Source organism: Micropterus dolomieu, linkage group LG08, assembly GCF_021292245.1.
Source record: "Micropterus dolomieu isolate WLL.071019.BEF.003 ecotype Adirondacks linkage group LG08, ASM2129224v1, whole genome shotgun sequence".
Lineage (NCBI taxonomy): Eukaryota > Metazoa > Chordata > Actinopteri > Centrarchiformes > Centrarchidae > Micropterus > Micropterus dolomieu.
Window position 1 is genome coordinate 22,299,772 of NC_060157.1, and position 16,934 is coordinate 22,316,705.

At 37.1% G+C, this 16,934-nt stretch overlaps 1 protein-coding gene and 1 long non-coding RNA gene across 3 annotated transcripts in view; one reads left to right on the forward strand and one right to left on the reverse strand.

The window, feature by feature from the left end:
* Positions 1–16,934, reverse strand: part of acot7 (acyl-CoA thioesterase 7) — a 65,223-nt gene that overhangs the window by 10,423 nt on the left and 37,866 nt on the right. For both annotated transcript variants that reach the window (XM_046057597.1, XM_046057596.1), the window contains 2 exons: positions 11,705–11,821; positions 4,667–4,851 (listed from right to left, as the gene is read on the reverse strand). In XM_046057597.1, the coding sequence (XP_045913553.1) occupies positions 4,667–4,851; positions 11,705–11,821 (302 nt within the window). The remainder of the gene's footprint in view (positions 1–4,666; positions 4,852–11,704; positions 11,822–16,934) is intronic.
* The window catches only part of LOC123975821, a 34,723-nt gene continuing 31,712 nt past the window's right edge, over positions 13,924–16,934 (forward strand). The window contains exon 1 of the long non-coding RNA XR_006826166.1: positions 13,924–13,957. This is a non-coding gene — a long non-coding RNA (uncharacterized LOC123975821). The remainder of the gene's footprint in view (positions 13,958–16,934) is intronic.

Genomic DNA, 16,934 nt, shown 5'->3' on the forward strand with positions numbered 1-16,934 from the left:
ACATCCTTCCACCAGCTGGTATTCAGTATGCACTGGCCACTGGCTGCGGATGCAAAGTGCTGACCTTCTGGTCCAGCCTTTTTTTTTCTTTTTACCTTGAGGCAACTGCTAGCCCATTAAAATCATCAGAAATACAACAAGAAATACAACAAAGACATACGCTAGTCAAAGGCGCTTGCAGGCATTTTCAAGCATTTTGCTGGCCCAGTATGCGCATATATTATTTCAGTACTTTTCAAGGGTACTGTTGCAGAGAGGCCAGGCATCCCCTATGATATTCTCCCTTCTGCTCATCCTGTCCTCTTTCCCCACTTAAGTGTTACCCACAGTCTGCTGTGGTGACAGCATTAGTGACAGCCCACACACACAGTCCCTAACCCCCTGCTGAGCTAAAACAGGAAAGTCTAAAAATAGTAAACCCAGCAGGCTCACTCAGTTGAAAGTGAGGATGAGAGAATGGGGGGGAAAGCACCTGCAGTCAAAAATAGCAGACGCTGTCCTTTCGATCAGGCTATTTATGGAACAAAATCTGAAATGATGGATTCAGTGAAAGCTAAATGTTCAGTGACAATATGAATACTTTAAAGAAGAGAAGGAGGAGAGCCTCGTACTCAAAAATATTTTGAAAATAAGACCAATGTCTTACAGTGCAAATCCTGTGTAAAACATTGTGTAAGTGATTATGTTTCTGAGTGAAAGGACTTTGTGGGGAACACATGACCAGAGAAACAAAGTAGAGGAGGAATATAATGTCATCATTTAATCCTGCCATGAAATTTTGTTAGATGGAGTTGTCCAGACTGCAGGTAATGGAAGCAAGAATAAATATTTCAGCTCTAGTTTTAGATGTTTGGGTGAAATGGCAAACTTAATTAGAGCTGGGCAATAAAACAATAATGATAATTATCGCAATATAATTTTCTTCAATAACAATATTACAATATAAGAAATCTTCAATATATCTTCAATAAATGTTTGATTCAATTAATTTGAATCACAAACGAATTAGCACTTAATATTTCAATTGAGATATTTATTTTGTTGAGGAAAAGGGACTGAAAAAAATCTGAATCATTTTTTAATCTTCTACCTCAGATTTGTGAAGTGATCCACTGTGTTGTATCAAGTGTTTGTCACGTTCTGACCATAAAGAAAAGTTTAAAACCACAATTAACCTTCCGATTTCTTCATCTTTCACTCAGGAGAAAATATCAGCCTTTAAACTTGAAAGAAATAATTGAAATGAATTAGTTGCGCACAAAACCTTCTTTAAAACCGCTGGTGAAGGATTTTGTTACTTTTAGAGCTGACAGAGAGAAGCTGGCTGTTTCCCCATTTCTAGAAATTAAGCATCAAAAGCATAAACATACTATATATGGTAAGCTAAATGCGGTCTTGAATTTACAAGTACTTATATACAGAAAACAAAACCAGTGTTCTTCTTATACAATGACAGAAAAAAAGTTGGTGCATTCCCTTAAAAATAAATGGCTGTTTGATAAGTGAAGATTTCCAGCTCTACAAGCTTGTAAATGAATCTTGACATGAGAAACATTTTGTGTAACCAGCCATGTTAACACAGAGGAGAAAAGTAGTATGTTGCCTGAAAGATGACCTTTGGGGGAATTTTGTTGTCACAGAGAACAGAATTTATTATACCTGTAAGCAAACTAACAGAACTGAATATCCTTAAAGGGGTTTATTCAGAAAATGTCACCATTGCTTTAGTTCATTGGTCACTCAAATTCTTTTTTATTGTTAATCATTTCAACTTTTACTTTTTGGAACAAAAGAAATCTGTTATCAAAACAAACACATATATAAATGCAATTTGATAGGACTATTTAGAATACTCGATGGTGGTAGTGGCCCCAGGTAAAATTAAAATGGAAGGCCAAATATTTGTCAGGCTTTGTTCAACTCTGTATTATCTGGCTTACTAGGCTAATTAATGTGATCGGTGTATTTCCATCCCTCACAGTCCCTTCTCCACTGTTTGGGGAAATTCAGGTGATAATTGGATTGACATGTTAAAGCTTATTTCCTGCATGTGACACCTCTCTTTTATACACTAAGGGACTGACATCGATGAGTAGGTTTGAATGGGTCCCCCCTCATTTGGGGTCAAACTCATGCCGTGTTTAAGCCCTCAGTAAATAGTTATAGAGGCAGAAATAGCCCTGATTGAGGCGCATCCTCTTTCTCTCGCTCATATAAATAAACACGCACGCATTTGTGCTCAGTGATCTGTTCAAGCACGTGCACATCCACATGCAAAGCCCACTCTCTCACACACAAAGCTACACATGCATTAGAGCCTTGTTTGTCTTATTACTCTTTTACACTGAAACACATAAAGTCTGTCTATAGTGTATCTCTGGCCAACATTTTCTCTCCAACATATGCAGACACAGACATTTTTTTCTATTCCTGCCCTTGTTTATCTGACATGCCACATCAGAACCCTGGCAGCCCAGGCTCCATTTAGACTTCCATTTATAGTGTGGAGGATGAATTATTAAAATCACCAGGATATTTTTTTTAGCCTCTCTTTTCATAAATCTGAGGTGAACAGAGAAATTACAATGACTCAATCATGGCTGCAATTGCCTGCTATTAAAACAAAAGCGATGAGCAGCTTGTGTGAGATGAAAAACCAGGTAATGAATGCATGGAGGGAGGCAGACAATGGGCGAACCAGACGCAGGGTTTTGTGAAATGGAAATTGGGAGACGCTTTTGATGAGGCAGACACATTTAATGCACATTTCTGTCTGGCTGAGTTTTCAAACAGACGTGTCATGAAGTTAAAGGCTGATACTGTACCTTTAAGTGTGTGTGATTGTTTATGATAAGATGGGTCACTGCAGCACTTGGCGGCATGACAACACAAGCCTTTTTGGCGCTTCATTCTCATACACACTGCCTAACTTGGCTTTGTTCTTGTGTATTTCTTATTGTATGCTTGTGTTATTTGAAACACGGCAGGACATGATGTTCTGCGTCACCTTTCTTTTAAGATCTTAGGGTGAGTTAGACACAGACAGCAATTTGTAGTGTACATACTATATTATTTTTCTACATGTTTTGGTTCATTATTTTAGATAAGGTATGAGGATAGATGCAGGTTAACCCAGAAAACAGCTTTGTGCTTGACTTCTGTTTCTCAAAATATTGCTGGCTCTGCACATACTTAAAGTTTAATGATTAGTTCAGGTGCAAACTCTCTGAATTTTGTACAAGTGTGCACTTGAGAGAGTAATGATCGGTTTTTGGTCTGTGAAATTTCACTGATGCTTCCCAGTCAGCCCATGCCCATAGTTATAGACTTTGCTTGACTAAGTCAATGCTATCATTACCAAATGTATCAAGAAACTGGTTCATACCATATTGTGCAAGGTATCATGTTTCCAAAAAACATTTCAGCCAAACAAGAAATGTCCAAAGACATCAGAACATGAATGGTTGAGTCACAAAATTTGGGGCGATACTCTTCATCATTCAAATTAAGTAAATATTAATGTTGAAAAATACAGCAATTGCAATCCACTACATGTAAATCCTTTACTTTGTGCTTTGAATGTGATTTAATGGCTCCTCTATTGTCTAGCCCCAGCTCACTGACAAGCTGACTTTATCTCAAACACAGTAATGTGGATGTAGCCTGAAAAGTCACACAAACGTTGGATGTGTTTTAAAGCGATCATCACGGAGACAATCAGGATGAGTTAAACAGATGGAGTGTGCATACAGTGTTTGCATATAAACAGGGTTTGGATCATCGTGTACTGCAGAGCCAGAACAAACAGCAGGCGTCCCTCTCCAGTCTGCAGGTAAACACGCACAGTTTACATGCTGACAGTAAGTGCTGAGTCAGTCAGACATAGATGTCTAGGGAAGCTGTAGAGATATTAGCATTCAGCCCTCAGTGCTTAAGGATAATATGCAGACATAGCAAATAACTGAATGTGCTGAAAAGACACTTGTGTAGCATTACCAAATAAGGGGTGACACTGAGTGAAGGAACATTACTATCAGGTTTACTATATAAGAAGTGAAGAGATAACAGAGTCTGTGAACATTAAATCGGGATGTGATGAAGAATCCACCACTTGTATTTGCTCAGTTTCACTGCAAACTAAAAGGAAAATAACATTTATTAAGTGGTGGAGGTAATGAATTACACTGGAGTTGAATAAGAAGCAGGTGTCATTACAGTGCTAGTCTTTTTATATCTAACTTTAAAAAAATACAGAATAGGCAAGCTCACATCTGCTCTGTAAAGTAAATTATATATATCATGATCTGTTTTTATTCGGTAAGTTGCCAATGGAAAAGTTTCCTGTTGAAATGTTACCAGTGCTTATCCTAAGTAAAACTGAAAAGGGGTGTACAGACTTTAAAGGTAATGCCTCAGCAGAAAGGCATGATAAAAATCCTTTTTTCACTATATGAAACTGAAGCGATAAGAAACCAAGGATTTAAATAATGTACACCATTCTTGGTGGACACATCAACCAATCTATGTTTGACTCTCAATCTGTGTAAGACTTGTGTGTGCTTAGCCCTATGTGGATATAAAATGATGTATAAGTTCAAATTAATTCTACATTCAGGCAGTTAATAAGCAAACAGATATTTGAAAGCAGAGACTGGATGGTACTGACCTTAAGAGGAGGGACTGGCAGAGGCTTGTTGTCCTTGTCCAGGGAGATGAAGGTGAAGAAGGCAGAGACAGCGCGATATTTCCCCTTCTCTGTCTCCACCAGCGAGGTAGCATCTACCAACACTTCAATTTCCATAGATTTGTTACTGACAAAAGTGAGCCGCCCCGTCACCGTCACCACACAACCTTGGGGAGATGAGGAAAAAGATGAGAGACATGTTTAACACCTTTCATCTGGATTTAATATATTTTCCAAGAACGCTTCTACTTTTAAAAATCATGATTCAAGCTACTCTGTCCTTCAGAGTTACTAAAAGTTTCACAACGGTTGCAAGAGAGTTTTAAAACACCAAAATGACTGAAGATTTAAACCACCTGAAAACAATGATATTCATTTTAAGTCATGTAAGAAATCACACTAAGGACCTTCATGTATAGTTACACTGAAAACAAACTGTGAACATGAAATAAGCTGGTATACTGATATAGTCAGCCAAGGAAAATTTAGGATCTGCTCTTGCAATCTACTTTACATTGTTGCATCATGAATTTCTTGAAGTCTGTGCCACCGAGAGAGTCAGCAGAGTGAGACAGGCCGATGATTTCTGGCTAGAAGAATTTTAGAACTGCAGCCTATCAATGTCTCTTCCAGCAAGGTTTTTAGATGAATAAAAAGGACGTTTCAAAATAAAGCTTTTGTTGTGCTTGAAGTAGGAAAGAAAAGCTAGTCAAAATACGTAAAAATAAAGTATCATTTTACCTTTTTAAAAGATGTTAATGTTTAGAAGCACACATTAAGAGGAGATATGATGTGCCCTGCTGCAGAGCATGTGCAACCGTGGTTTTTTATTTCAACCTGAGCCCATCTAATCCATCTAACACGTATGACTCGTCAAAAAGGTGTGCTTATCTCCTTGTGTCACTGCAGAGAGGTGGGGAAAAAAACAGTCAACTGATGGGGAGTGGGCATTGCTGATGTGTTTTATTCTCTTTGATGTGACTGTACTGTATTATTATTACTGCTGTTGCCATAGAAACGAGGGGAGAAGGTGTTATCCCTGCAGTCTGAAACAGATCTCGAGTATGTGACTGAGATCTTATAAAACGGTCAAAGTCATAAATAATCAAAGAGGTTCATGGAAAATGAAAAAAATGGCTTTAATCAAACTTTGTGCTGCAAACAATTTCTACGAGAATTAGGCTAGAAATGATGGAGCTCTTGAACTCGTGCAGGCAACTCTTAAAAAATACACGCACATGGAGTTTGAAGAAAACATTGATCGTATTTTAAAATGATTACAACCTATGTTTGCATTTTCCTGACAAGAGACCCCTCACAGTCATGCAAATAATGGCTGTACTCCCCCAGTAATAAGGCAGAAGTACAAAGTGTGTGACTTGACACAAGATATCACGGTTTGTTTCCAGCCTCCTGCTGGTAAGCGTTGATTTCTTTTAATCATGACATCAATGTTTTATTTAATCTTAACCATGACCACAATCCTTCTTTATCCAAGTAGTTTTATGTTGTCTAGACTTAACGAGGCCTTAACCATAGATGTTAAAGGGGTGGCATTTGTAACATGTGGTTGGTTTGAAAGGTACTGATAAACAACCAACTTTGTCATTTAGTTATGAGGACTTGTTAGAATGTTTGAGTGTGATTTTCAGAGGCTGGAATAGTTTACAAGACATGTGTCAATGTAATTAATTTAGTTAAAATGATCTGTTTTTGTGACTGGAGGAAATGTGGAGAACAATTATTGGTCGTGTCCCAATGTGATGATCTACCTCACTGAAGTCTGAATCTGTTGTTTTTCTGTGAGTTTTGTCCCATTTCTGCAAATGCATTTGTCATTATTGTAAAATGTTGAGTAAATCAAAAGAAATAAATACTGTAAGTCTACAACAGCATGTCAATAATTTACTGAAAATTATATTAGTCATATTTATTTATCTATTTATTAATGTGAGATAGTAATCACTAAATATTAGCTAATGTAACAATAGCTGTTACCTAATTTGTTTGTTGTAATATATTTGTGTGGCTGACCTTGAAAATTCATTTTCTACAGACTTCTTGTGTGTGTGTGTGTGTGTGTGTGTGTGTGTGAGAGAGATCCTTATGCACACATGCAGGAGGCTGCACAACACAGAAGCAAACAAGGAAGAGAGAAACAACTGCCACTGCCAGAACACAACTCGCTAAGGTTCGTATTTCTTCAGCAATATAAAGTTACATATGTTATTGTCCAAAGCCAACATGAGTCTCTCAGCTTTGAGACTGAGGGTCAGGCAGTTCTCTGTGCACTGGGGAAAATATGACAACTCTAAATTAGATTTTTTTGGTGAGTGATAAGAAACATTGATTAGGCCTACCAACCTTATTCTCACCCCTCTATTATATAGGTGTTATGAAATGACATCACCATTATCAGAGATCTTACCAAGATCCCACAAACCTGGGATCTTGTCAGTGTGATAATGAAAATCCCACTGAGTGAAGAATTGTGAAAAGATGACTGTATAAGAAATCAGGATAACGCACAGTAAAGTAACCCTCCATTTATTTCCATACAGCTTGCTAAGGCAGCACATACACCGGAAGTATTTATTCTCTCCCTTGTTAGCTCATTGGGTGTTTTTATATGTTACTGCCAGGAGCAGGTTCAGACTCATTCAGGTAAACTATCTTTGGCACAGCTTTATTATGCTCAGGGAAATGTGCTTGCTCAATGACATTACATGAAAAATAAGCCTTGATGAGACTGGATGATTTTTTAAAGACCTTCATGATTAATAATTGATTTATGCAGAAAGTTGATCAGCTACCATGAACAACTGGCAGAGTCCCATCTCTGAGGAGCTGTTTGATACAGCTAATCTGCTCTGAGGATAGTCCGTGCCTGGGCTTCATGTTGTGTGCACTAAAACGGGATTGTAGCAACTTTGAGCAACCAATGTGCTATTTTAGCTATAGCCTGCGTGAGTAGAGTTAAGGTTTTTCTATTAGTCTTTTCTATTCCTGGAAATTGCAATGTTGCATTAGCAAGTAGCCAGAGAAGGCTACAAAATAAAGGAACATGCAGGTGAAATAACAGCCGCACATCTGAAACGTCCTCCTGGATCCATTTTCTTCATATTGGTTTACAATATATTTTTACATTACATTTGTAATTCGTGATTTGTGATTGTGATATTGGGCTGTACAAATACTGTACATTTGACTGCTAATTTGAGCGAATAATACATAGTGTCAGGTGTGTTCAAATCATGCGGGATCAATGAAATAAAATTTTGTCAGTGAACATCGTTTTGATTATTCATTATGCAGCACTTTTCCCTTTAATTCTTTATCTCAAACTTTCTCTCTCACCTTTAATACCCCCTTCTCTCTCCCTGAAATCTCCTTTCATCCAACATTCACCTTTTGAAGTTTTATGCCTTTCTTCTCATTCTTTGTACCACTGGGCATTTTTTCGGTAATGGATAATGGAGAAGAGCAGTGACTGAACACTCCTGTGATACATCAATGGCCAGCATCTCACTGACTTATTTCACACTGCCAAATAATACACATTATTGTCCAGTACGGCATTGCAGTCCTTTACTTTTCACAAAGTCTGTGGTTAGGGGGAAAAATCAAACGCTTCACTGTGTAGGCGAAAAACAAGAAAATACACTAATAAACATGTGACTCACAAGCTGTATCATGAGTGCAGCCATTTTCTAAAGTTTAAAAGACTCAACGTAGTGTCTCAGCTTCACTCAGAATAGAGACACTAAGGTTGACTAGCCATACTTCATTGCAAAGTAAAATCACCCACTCAACATAGATTTCATTTCAGTATGACATTGAAGCATTAGCTCTCACACAGCCTGTGATAGTTTGGAAGTCTTACATCAAGCATTATTAGAGAATTTGTGAAAATTTCAAAATATTATAGACATCTATACAATGCACAAGACTGCATTTCATCTAAAAACATGCAAAGGCAAAGTGCTACAGACAAGATAACCATATAGTGCAAGCACTGAACACACAATCTAAGAAAACCAGCAAATCAAAATGGCATTTCAACATATTGGACCTCATCAAACTGTTTGCATTGCACACTGTGCATGTTTTTACTGTACATCAGGAGACCTATTGAAGCTTAACAGGTCTTTTGACAGCTTTAAGTGTTGGGGAAAAAAAGCAGAAATAGTAAACAGTAAATTAGGTGACAAATGAGGTGTGAGACGGAATATCATAGGAAGACACATTAGTAAATGGAATAGCAAACAGTAACAATAACACATTAATTCAATCTTAATTGCTTAATTTAATGCTAATTATATTATTTTTTAAATAATAGTTTTTAAATTGCATATGTTAATGGAAAATGCAATTACATTTACATTTACTCATTTGGCAGACGCTTTTATCCAAAGCGAATTACATATGAGGAACAACATACAAGCATCAACAGAGCATCAAATACAGATCTACAACTGACAATACATATTAGTAAGAGCAGCAATAAATACTAGTAAGAGCTCATAGTACATATCACATCAATGGGGTAAATACCTAGGGAAGGAAGTAAGAGTTCACAAAAAGTGCAATCAAAACAAAAAGTGCAATCAATACGAGATAATTGTAGGGGATAGATGAAGAAGGGCACAGGAAGTGCATGTTAGAGGTTAGGAGTTAGAGGTGTTATAAGAAGAAGAGTTCTCGGAAGAGATGACTTTCTAATTTGTTCAGTTAACTCAGCAATTAATTCACAGTGATTTTGCAGCTGCACCCCATGTGAGAGAACATCTGTGCATTTAGTTAAGTGGACACAGCATGACCTACAAAAACTCATAAACATGATCGGAACATCCTTCACATTAGCCATGTACAGACATTGACAAAGGTCTGTTTAATGTTCTGGGTCTTAACTTCCCATCTCATTGTATATAATGTTCATTTTGTCTGTGCGTCTGCTGGTGTGTGGTCCCCTTCCCATATGTCTGCATGGCATATGCCTTAGTTAAACATTCTCATACTCTTATTGTTTATGGCAAAGTTTCGATACACACCTTCTGATACTGATACTGTTCCCCCCTCCCAAGCCTCTTGCCTACTGATTCTGAACTCTGAACTTTGAACTACATAAAGCAACAACACCACAGCTAATGAAATGGAGTCTGCTAACACAAAAATATTACTGGCTCCCAGCACAACACAAACTCCAAGTAAGGATCAACATCGGAAAAGAGTCATAAACAGACCTCAGCTTTCTTTTGGGAAACAAAACTGACCCGGAATTGGCTTTCATCCTATTGGAAAGGTAAAATAAAATTACTGCAAAGCATTTGAAATATATTGTGATTTTGTGTTTTAGTTGGGTAAAGTTAGATACTTAATCTTCTATTAGACAATGACAACATCAAGGCAGCTGCTATCAGTGGAATATTCTGTTGCTTTTCTAAACTTGAATTGATTTCTCCATGTGTGATTGTTAAACATGAATTTCCCTGCTTGGATTAAGTCACCTGGATCTGAAAATACATGTACTGTAAATTACGTAAACTTACAGCAGACACAGTTGTGCTGAGCTGTGAAGTATAAATAATTTCTTACCACTTCATAATTCAACAGTGGAGATAGATGTAGCTGGTCCATTGTTTACAACATATCCAGAGGTAATCATAACATCTGAATGTTAGCACTGGAGGTCTGGATCACATCATCTCCAGCACATGAACAGATTACACAGACACAGAGCCGAGACAAACTGTAACCCATAAATGTATTACCCTGTTCTACACCACTTTGAAGAATCTGCTTTCAGTCACTTTTGACATATTTAGATTCCACAAAAAGACTAATGAACGAGACAAATGGCCAAACTGTAGTAACAAAATTTTTGTAATTAATTAACCACAAGTTTTATGGTCCACAATTTTACTGTCAAAATGTTGTTTGTCCATTTTCTCAGTATTTTATAAATAACAGTATTTATTAATCATTGTTTCAAAAGCATTTCATCTTAACTACTCAAGTCATATTCACGAGGAGTTAAAACTGTTTCTCTCAGGTAAAAGAGCTTGTGATTCTCAGTTTACAGTGAAGATACAGAGAAAAAATGATAGAGAAATGGGGTATGAAATACAACATATAGCACAATAGGCCAACTAGGCAGGCAAAAGCTTTGATGAGAAGAAAGTAGTCCTATTCAGGAGTAAAATATTTAATTATTCATTACATTACAAGTCAGCTAAGAAACATGTACAGTATGTTTAACTCTAACACACTGTGGGTGTGTATCTGCAAGAGAGTATGTTTTTTCCTTCTTGGATTTTGGAACTGTCCTGACACTCAAGCACATCGGATTAACAGTGTTATCCAAACTGTGCTGCCAATAAAACTTTTAACCCAGGGTTCAACTTTCAGAATGGAAAAGCAGTATGAATGTGTGGATACAATGTGAGTGTACACTTTTTTTCTTCCATTAAAATGTCAAAGGCTAAGTGGATAATGATGTTGTTAAAATCCTTTAACGAACTTTAAAATAAGAGGCTTAGAAGTCGTCCATGTGGAAATCTCGACCTCACGGTCTGAGAAGTGTTGTGGCAAATACAGTATAAATGATGTCTGACTTTAACAGTGAGGAAAACAGCTCAGAGACAAAGCTTGGTAATGGAAAATAGTTAAATCGTAAAAGCATTGTGTTTTCCGGGTGCAGCGGCAGGCCTACAAAACACAACTGGTCTTGATTAGCAACAGTGTGACAACTGTTAATGTTTGCTGGCCCAATTTAAAACAGCACTGTCTGAGGCTGACTTTATAGAGTTTTCCCATATTATTGCATAATTGGGTTTTAGAGAGTGCAGTTCATTAATAGGCAAGAGGCAATAGTAAAAGAAAAGCAGCATCATGAAACACAGCAGCCTCTTACCAACACTGCAGTACATGTTCCAGAGACGTACATATCCTTCAACATCTGGGCATTTTTATGTATCAGTGACTTAAAGCTCTTGAGTGTATTCTGTACGTCATCCTCACCTTTCTTGATCTTGCGATGGAAGTTGATGGCATCCACAGAGGCAGTGACAATGTTAGTGTTGCAGTGCCGAGCTGCCACAATGCCGGCGACCTCATCCATCAGCTTCATGGTCACACCTGTTACACACATACACACACACACACATACAAACATAGTTTGACTTTCATAAGACATACAGTTCATCCATATCGGAAGATTAATACTTTTTTTTTTCTTGTTGAATTTATTTTAGTTTTATTCTTTGTTGAATAGGTGAAGGCTTTATTTTGAACATGTAGAAATGATACATGAATGATACTTTTTTTAATCCTACCCCTTCTCCACTATTTATAATCATCAAATTGTCTTCGTATTAATATCGTATCCTTTCGTAACAGATACTTTACAATTTGCTATACCAAAAAAAAGAAACATTACTGTGATTAGTTTTGAAGATATTACCTTAACACAAAGTCTGTCTTGTATATGTAACATAATGTCACAAAATAGCCTCCAGTATTTTCATTGATTTGTTTCACTGATAACTGCAAAAGTAGCTCTGACACAGGAGACAAGCACTACCCACTCAACCAACAAGTTCCATCAATAAAACACAATTATCTTATTAGTTTTCAAATTCTTATTGAAAAGCCTGAACATACAGGACAGATTAGGCAGATACAATCTGGAGATACAGATGCAGATCTAATGCAATAAATGTATTGCCTTGTCCCTGTTAAATTTACAATGAAAAAAAAAGCCTTTGATACAGTTGAAAGCTCTCGAATGCGCCAGTACGTCGCCCTTGAAATTGCTTTGTCAGCTGCAATTACCAAGGTCAAGAATGAACTAATGCTGACCTTAAGCTATGATTGTGCACTTGTACTTCTCATTTTCAAACAGCAACTTGTGGCATACTGCACTCCTGTCATCACCAGTGAAAAGTCACAATTGATTTCTCTGAAATCAAAACAAGCCTGTAAGGGTAAATGTAGTCATTAAGTTGGTGGGATTCTCTGTCGTGCTCGAGACACTTTTTCACTGAGATGGGATAGTTTGAAGTAAAAGCTAATGGGTTTCCTGATGAAATTAGAAAACTATTAACCAAAAGCTAAATTATGAATGAATCTCACTGCCATTTCCTTAACATTAGCTTCCATTCAGACTCATTAGTCCACTGTTGACAGTATCAGCTATGTGCCAACAAGAAACGTTTCAATAGACTTCCAACAAGCTCTCAGCCGACAAATCGTGTTTCAAAATAGGAATTATGTTTGGTGAGCTCACACAGAACAAAAGCAAAAGAACCCTAACTCAACTACTGTGTTGTGAATGTAAATGTTCAATAACTATGCCTGCATAAGGCAGTTGGTGTATGTGTGTACAAAGTATGTTACTTTGAAACGAGAGACCGATGCTGTTTTCCTTTAAAGGAATAGCTAGTCATTTTGAGAAATATGCTTTTTTAATTCTTTGTGTTAATTGTATCATGGTTTGGTTCTTTTTCTTTCACCCTGGTCTGTTGTCATTTGTTCTGGTTTTGGTCCACTAGTCAATCTGTTTTGTCCGTGTGCTCATGTGTTTCTGCATTTTAGTTTTGGTATATTATTACATTATACTATATGTGTCCTGTCTGTTCACTCCATGTGTCTGTGTCTTTCCTGGCTTCCTGTTTTATTCTGAAGTTGTCTACGTTTGCTGTCTGTTTCTAAATTTCGCTTCCTGTTCTGTTTTTTACCTTGATGTGATCTATGCTACCTGTTTTATTTTCCCGCCCCACACGTTTGCCTTAGTATTTAATGTCTGTGTGCTGTTCAGTCTGTGTTGAATAGTTGTAGCTTGTTGTGCTTTGTCTCATGTGTTGTGTTGTCTCCTGCTTCTAACCTGCCTGGTCATTTGGATTTTTGGATTAAGTTTTTGTTGAAGGACTTTTTTCGTTTGGACTCTGCAAATAAGCCTGTGTTCCTCAGTTTGCTCCCATGAATAAAATATCACCAACTGCATCTGCCTACTCCTGTGTCCTGCATTTGGGTCCTCTACCTGTCACACACTAGTCCAGACCTCGACAAAATGGGAAGATTTCTAACATTCTTCTTATAATAACCAGAGTATAAAAGAAGAAGACACCTTGCAAAGACACTTTGTTGTTTTATGTGTCTTTGTGATTGACTATAGTAACTTCCTGATTGGCATCAACATGAGGTTGCCTGGCAACCAGGAAAAAGCATAAGAGTGGTATCAACTATCAATTTTCTCTTCTCACAAAAAAGCAAGTAAGTGCATTTTTCTAAATATGACTATTCGTATAAATTAGGGTAATCTTTCCCTCTAACCTTAACCATGCAGTTTTACTTATCTAAACTTGACCAGTCCATCACCATAGGTAGCAGATCACAAAGTCCAGTTTCACACAGTTAGAAGGGTTTTTGAAATAATCATATGGGTCATTTTGAAGAACACTGAATCATGTTGTTTAGTTATGAGGACTTCTTGGTCTGTGGTTCAGTATTCTTGAAACACTTACAGTTACTCACAATATTTAGCATAATATTGACAAGAATATGGTGCTTGTAAGTAAAGTCAAAACTGTGAGAAGAAAGTCAGGCTTATTGTAACTTTAAAGGTGGAGTAAATGATCCTGGAGAAATCCAACACCATGTCAAATACCATGATACAGAGCAAACAACAAAACACAGAAAGTAATGTAACTAATGTTAAGTTATGGCTTAGCAAACGCTACAAAAGTCGCTACAGTTGCTGCTGTTTGATAATTTATACCCTGCTATAGAAAACTTTGGGAATCGATTGTGAGGGAAATTAATGGGTGGGTGAAAGATTAAATTACAAAGCGTTTCACATCTACCTTTCAAACCTACAGGTATTTACAGACTATAATATTTGATACTGCAAAGATACATTTTGTGTAATCACAATTAAGATGTGAGAACACATAAAATAATCCATCATCAAAAACTTTACAGAGCAGCTTGTATCATGTGTGAAGGAAACATTTGTTTGTGGCTTCTCACAGAAAGTGGGACATCTTGTATGGAGTGGGTGGGTTGGAGATGAGAGAAGTGAGGAAGAGGGTGGCATCTGTTTCTCATCCTCGGAGAAAGTGTGTGTGCATGTGTAATGTGTTTGTGACCGTATGCTCATTTAAAGATATTCAAACCCTTTATCACACACTCCAGTTGCCCCCAGTCGTTCCCTCTGAATTGCTTTTTGTATCTCTCATGCAACCAAAAATCAATAAGTGGGCTTACTGATGGCTGGTGTGTCTCCCAAAGGTTCCTATCATCTACACTGCGACTCTATTTATGACAAATGTGTGGGAGTACAAACAGAATGTACTGCTTGTTCCCAAATACAGCTTTCACTGTAAAAGTGCCCGCTAAGTTTAAGAATTAAACATGCTATTACTTTGACATTCTCTTAGTCCAAATGGCCAGAGCATTACTTACATTTTATTTTGCTGATAATACAGTATTACAATAATGTACTAAGATTTAGTTTGTAAAGTAAATTTATTTTTTCAGTCCAAGCTAAACTTTCTTAGAGGTATAAAAAAAAATGCCCTTAAATTTGCAACATGATATTTCAGCCAGCTCTGACTTCGATGTGTAAGTATGTGGTTAAACTCAGGCCAAGCAGTGTGAAAGTGAGAGATCTTTGCTCCATCATCTTTAACTCTAACCAAAACACTGTTGATCAGGGAAGTATAGCCATTAAAAACACTCTCTGACTGTGGCCATGGAAAGATATCAATCCTTCTATTAAGCCTGTTGCGAGGCCTTATCCAAAACCCATCTTGTATTTTTCCCCATCTCCCTTATGTTGTGAAAATTGATGGGATCTCACCTAAGATTGAAAATTTCCCCCGGGTATAAGGCACAGCAGGCTGCTGCTATTCAAAGCCTGCACTGGTCGTGTCTGAGCATGTAACACTTAATGGAGATGGATCTTGACCTGACAGGATGATGAAACTGAACGTAAACATTTACATGGCGCTAAACATTTCAATTAAATTTAAAGACACCCTACCTGAAACACATCCATGAACTACGCTGACTTCAAGAACAGTGACAGTGAGCAGAGAGGAAATGTCAAACTTATATAATTTGGGATGGGAGCTAATGGGTGCTATAACAAAGCCACTTTGTATATAACACTGTACACTGCTATAATCACTCTTTTTATATTAAGAAAGGATCAGATGACTACTTGTATGTGAAAGGGTCACTGATACTGATGAACCCAGAGAGAATTATCAACCAGCCAACTGTTCTCCTCATACGGACCTTTATAGCAACTTATAGCTAATTGTTTTAGTTGACTCTCACCACTATCATCAGTACTGTTATCAGACACAGCAGGCAGCAATTTTTAAAATCCCTCAACCTGCATAGCACCAAATGACAGACAGATAAAGTTAGCACCTAGCTGGTGAACATAGTGGAGCATTTAATAGCTAAAGAGGCAGAGCTATTTCCTTCAGGACTTGGCAGAGACCAAAACAGAGCTAAAACATCATTGTAAGTCATTAAAGGACTTACATGGTAGACATACACACAACTCCAAATTAAGACTATTGTTTCTCTGTATCTGCTGCATGTGTTAATAGCAAAAAATGTTTTAACATATTCTCAATGTCACCTTAAAAAGTGATATGTCAGTGGTGTGGTGTGTGTAAAAAAATCTGTTACTGTAGGTTTAAAGAGGACAAAGTTACATTTTAAGACCATTATTCAATCTAGAATATGAATACTAACATTCATATGTTGTAGTGTTACGTTATCAATTTCTTTAATCAACTCCAAAAGTGTCAACTGAGGCATGAAGCCTAATTCCCTATTGTTACTACTGAATTGCAACGTCTATGGGACTAACATGGTTCATTGAATCTGTCATTTCATTTTCTATCATCTGCTTGTATGGCAACCTTGGTACCAAAGAGAAAAATGTCCTGGCTCGGATTATTAAAGTGGCCGGTAAGATAGACGGAGTTAAGTTCAGCAGTCGGAATCATATATTCTTTAAGCAGGTGCTTACAAAAGCAACAGCCATTCGCTTTTTCAGAGAAATATGTTGTATTAAATTACATGATTGAATTGCTTGCTTTTAAAATAACATCAAGGCATTTAATTTCAGTTTGTAAAAATAATATATTATTTTACTGTTCCTACTAGATCCATAACAGTACAGTTTTATTAAATAATTACACATTAAATCTAAATGTAGCATTTAATA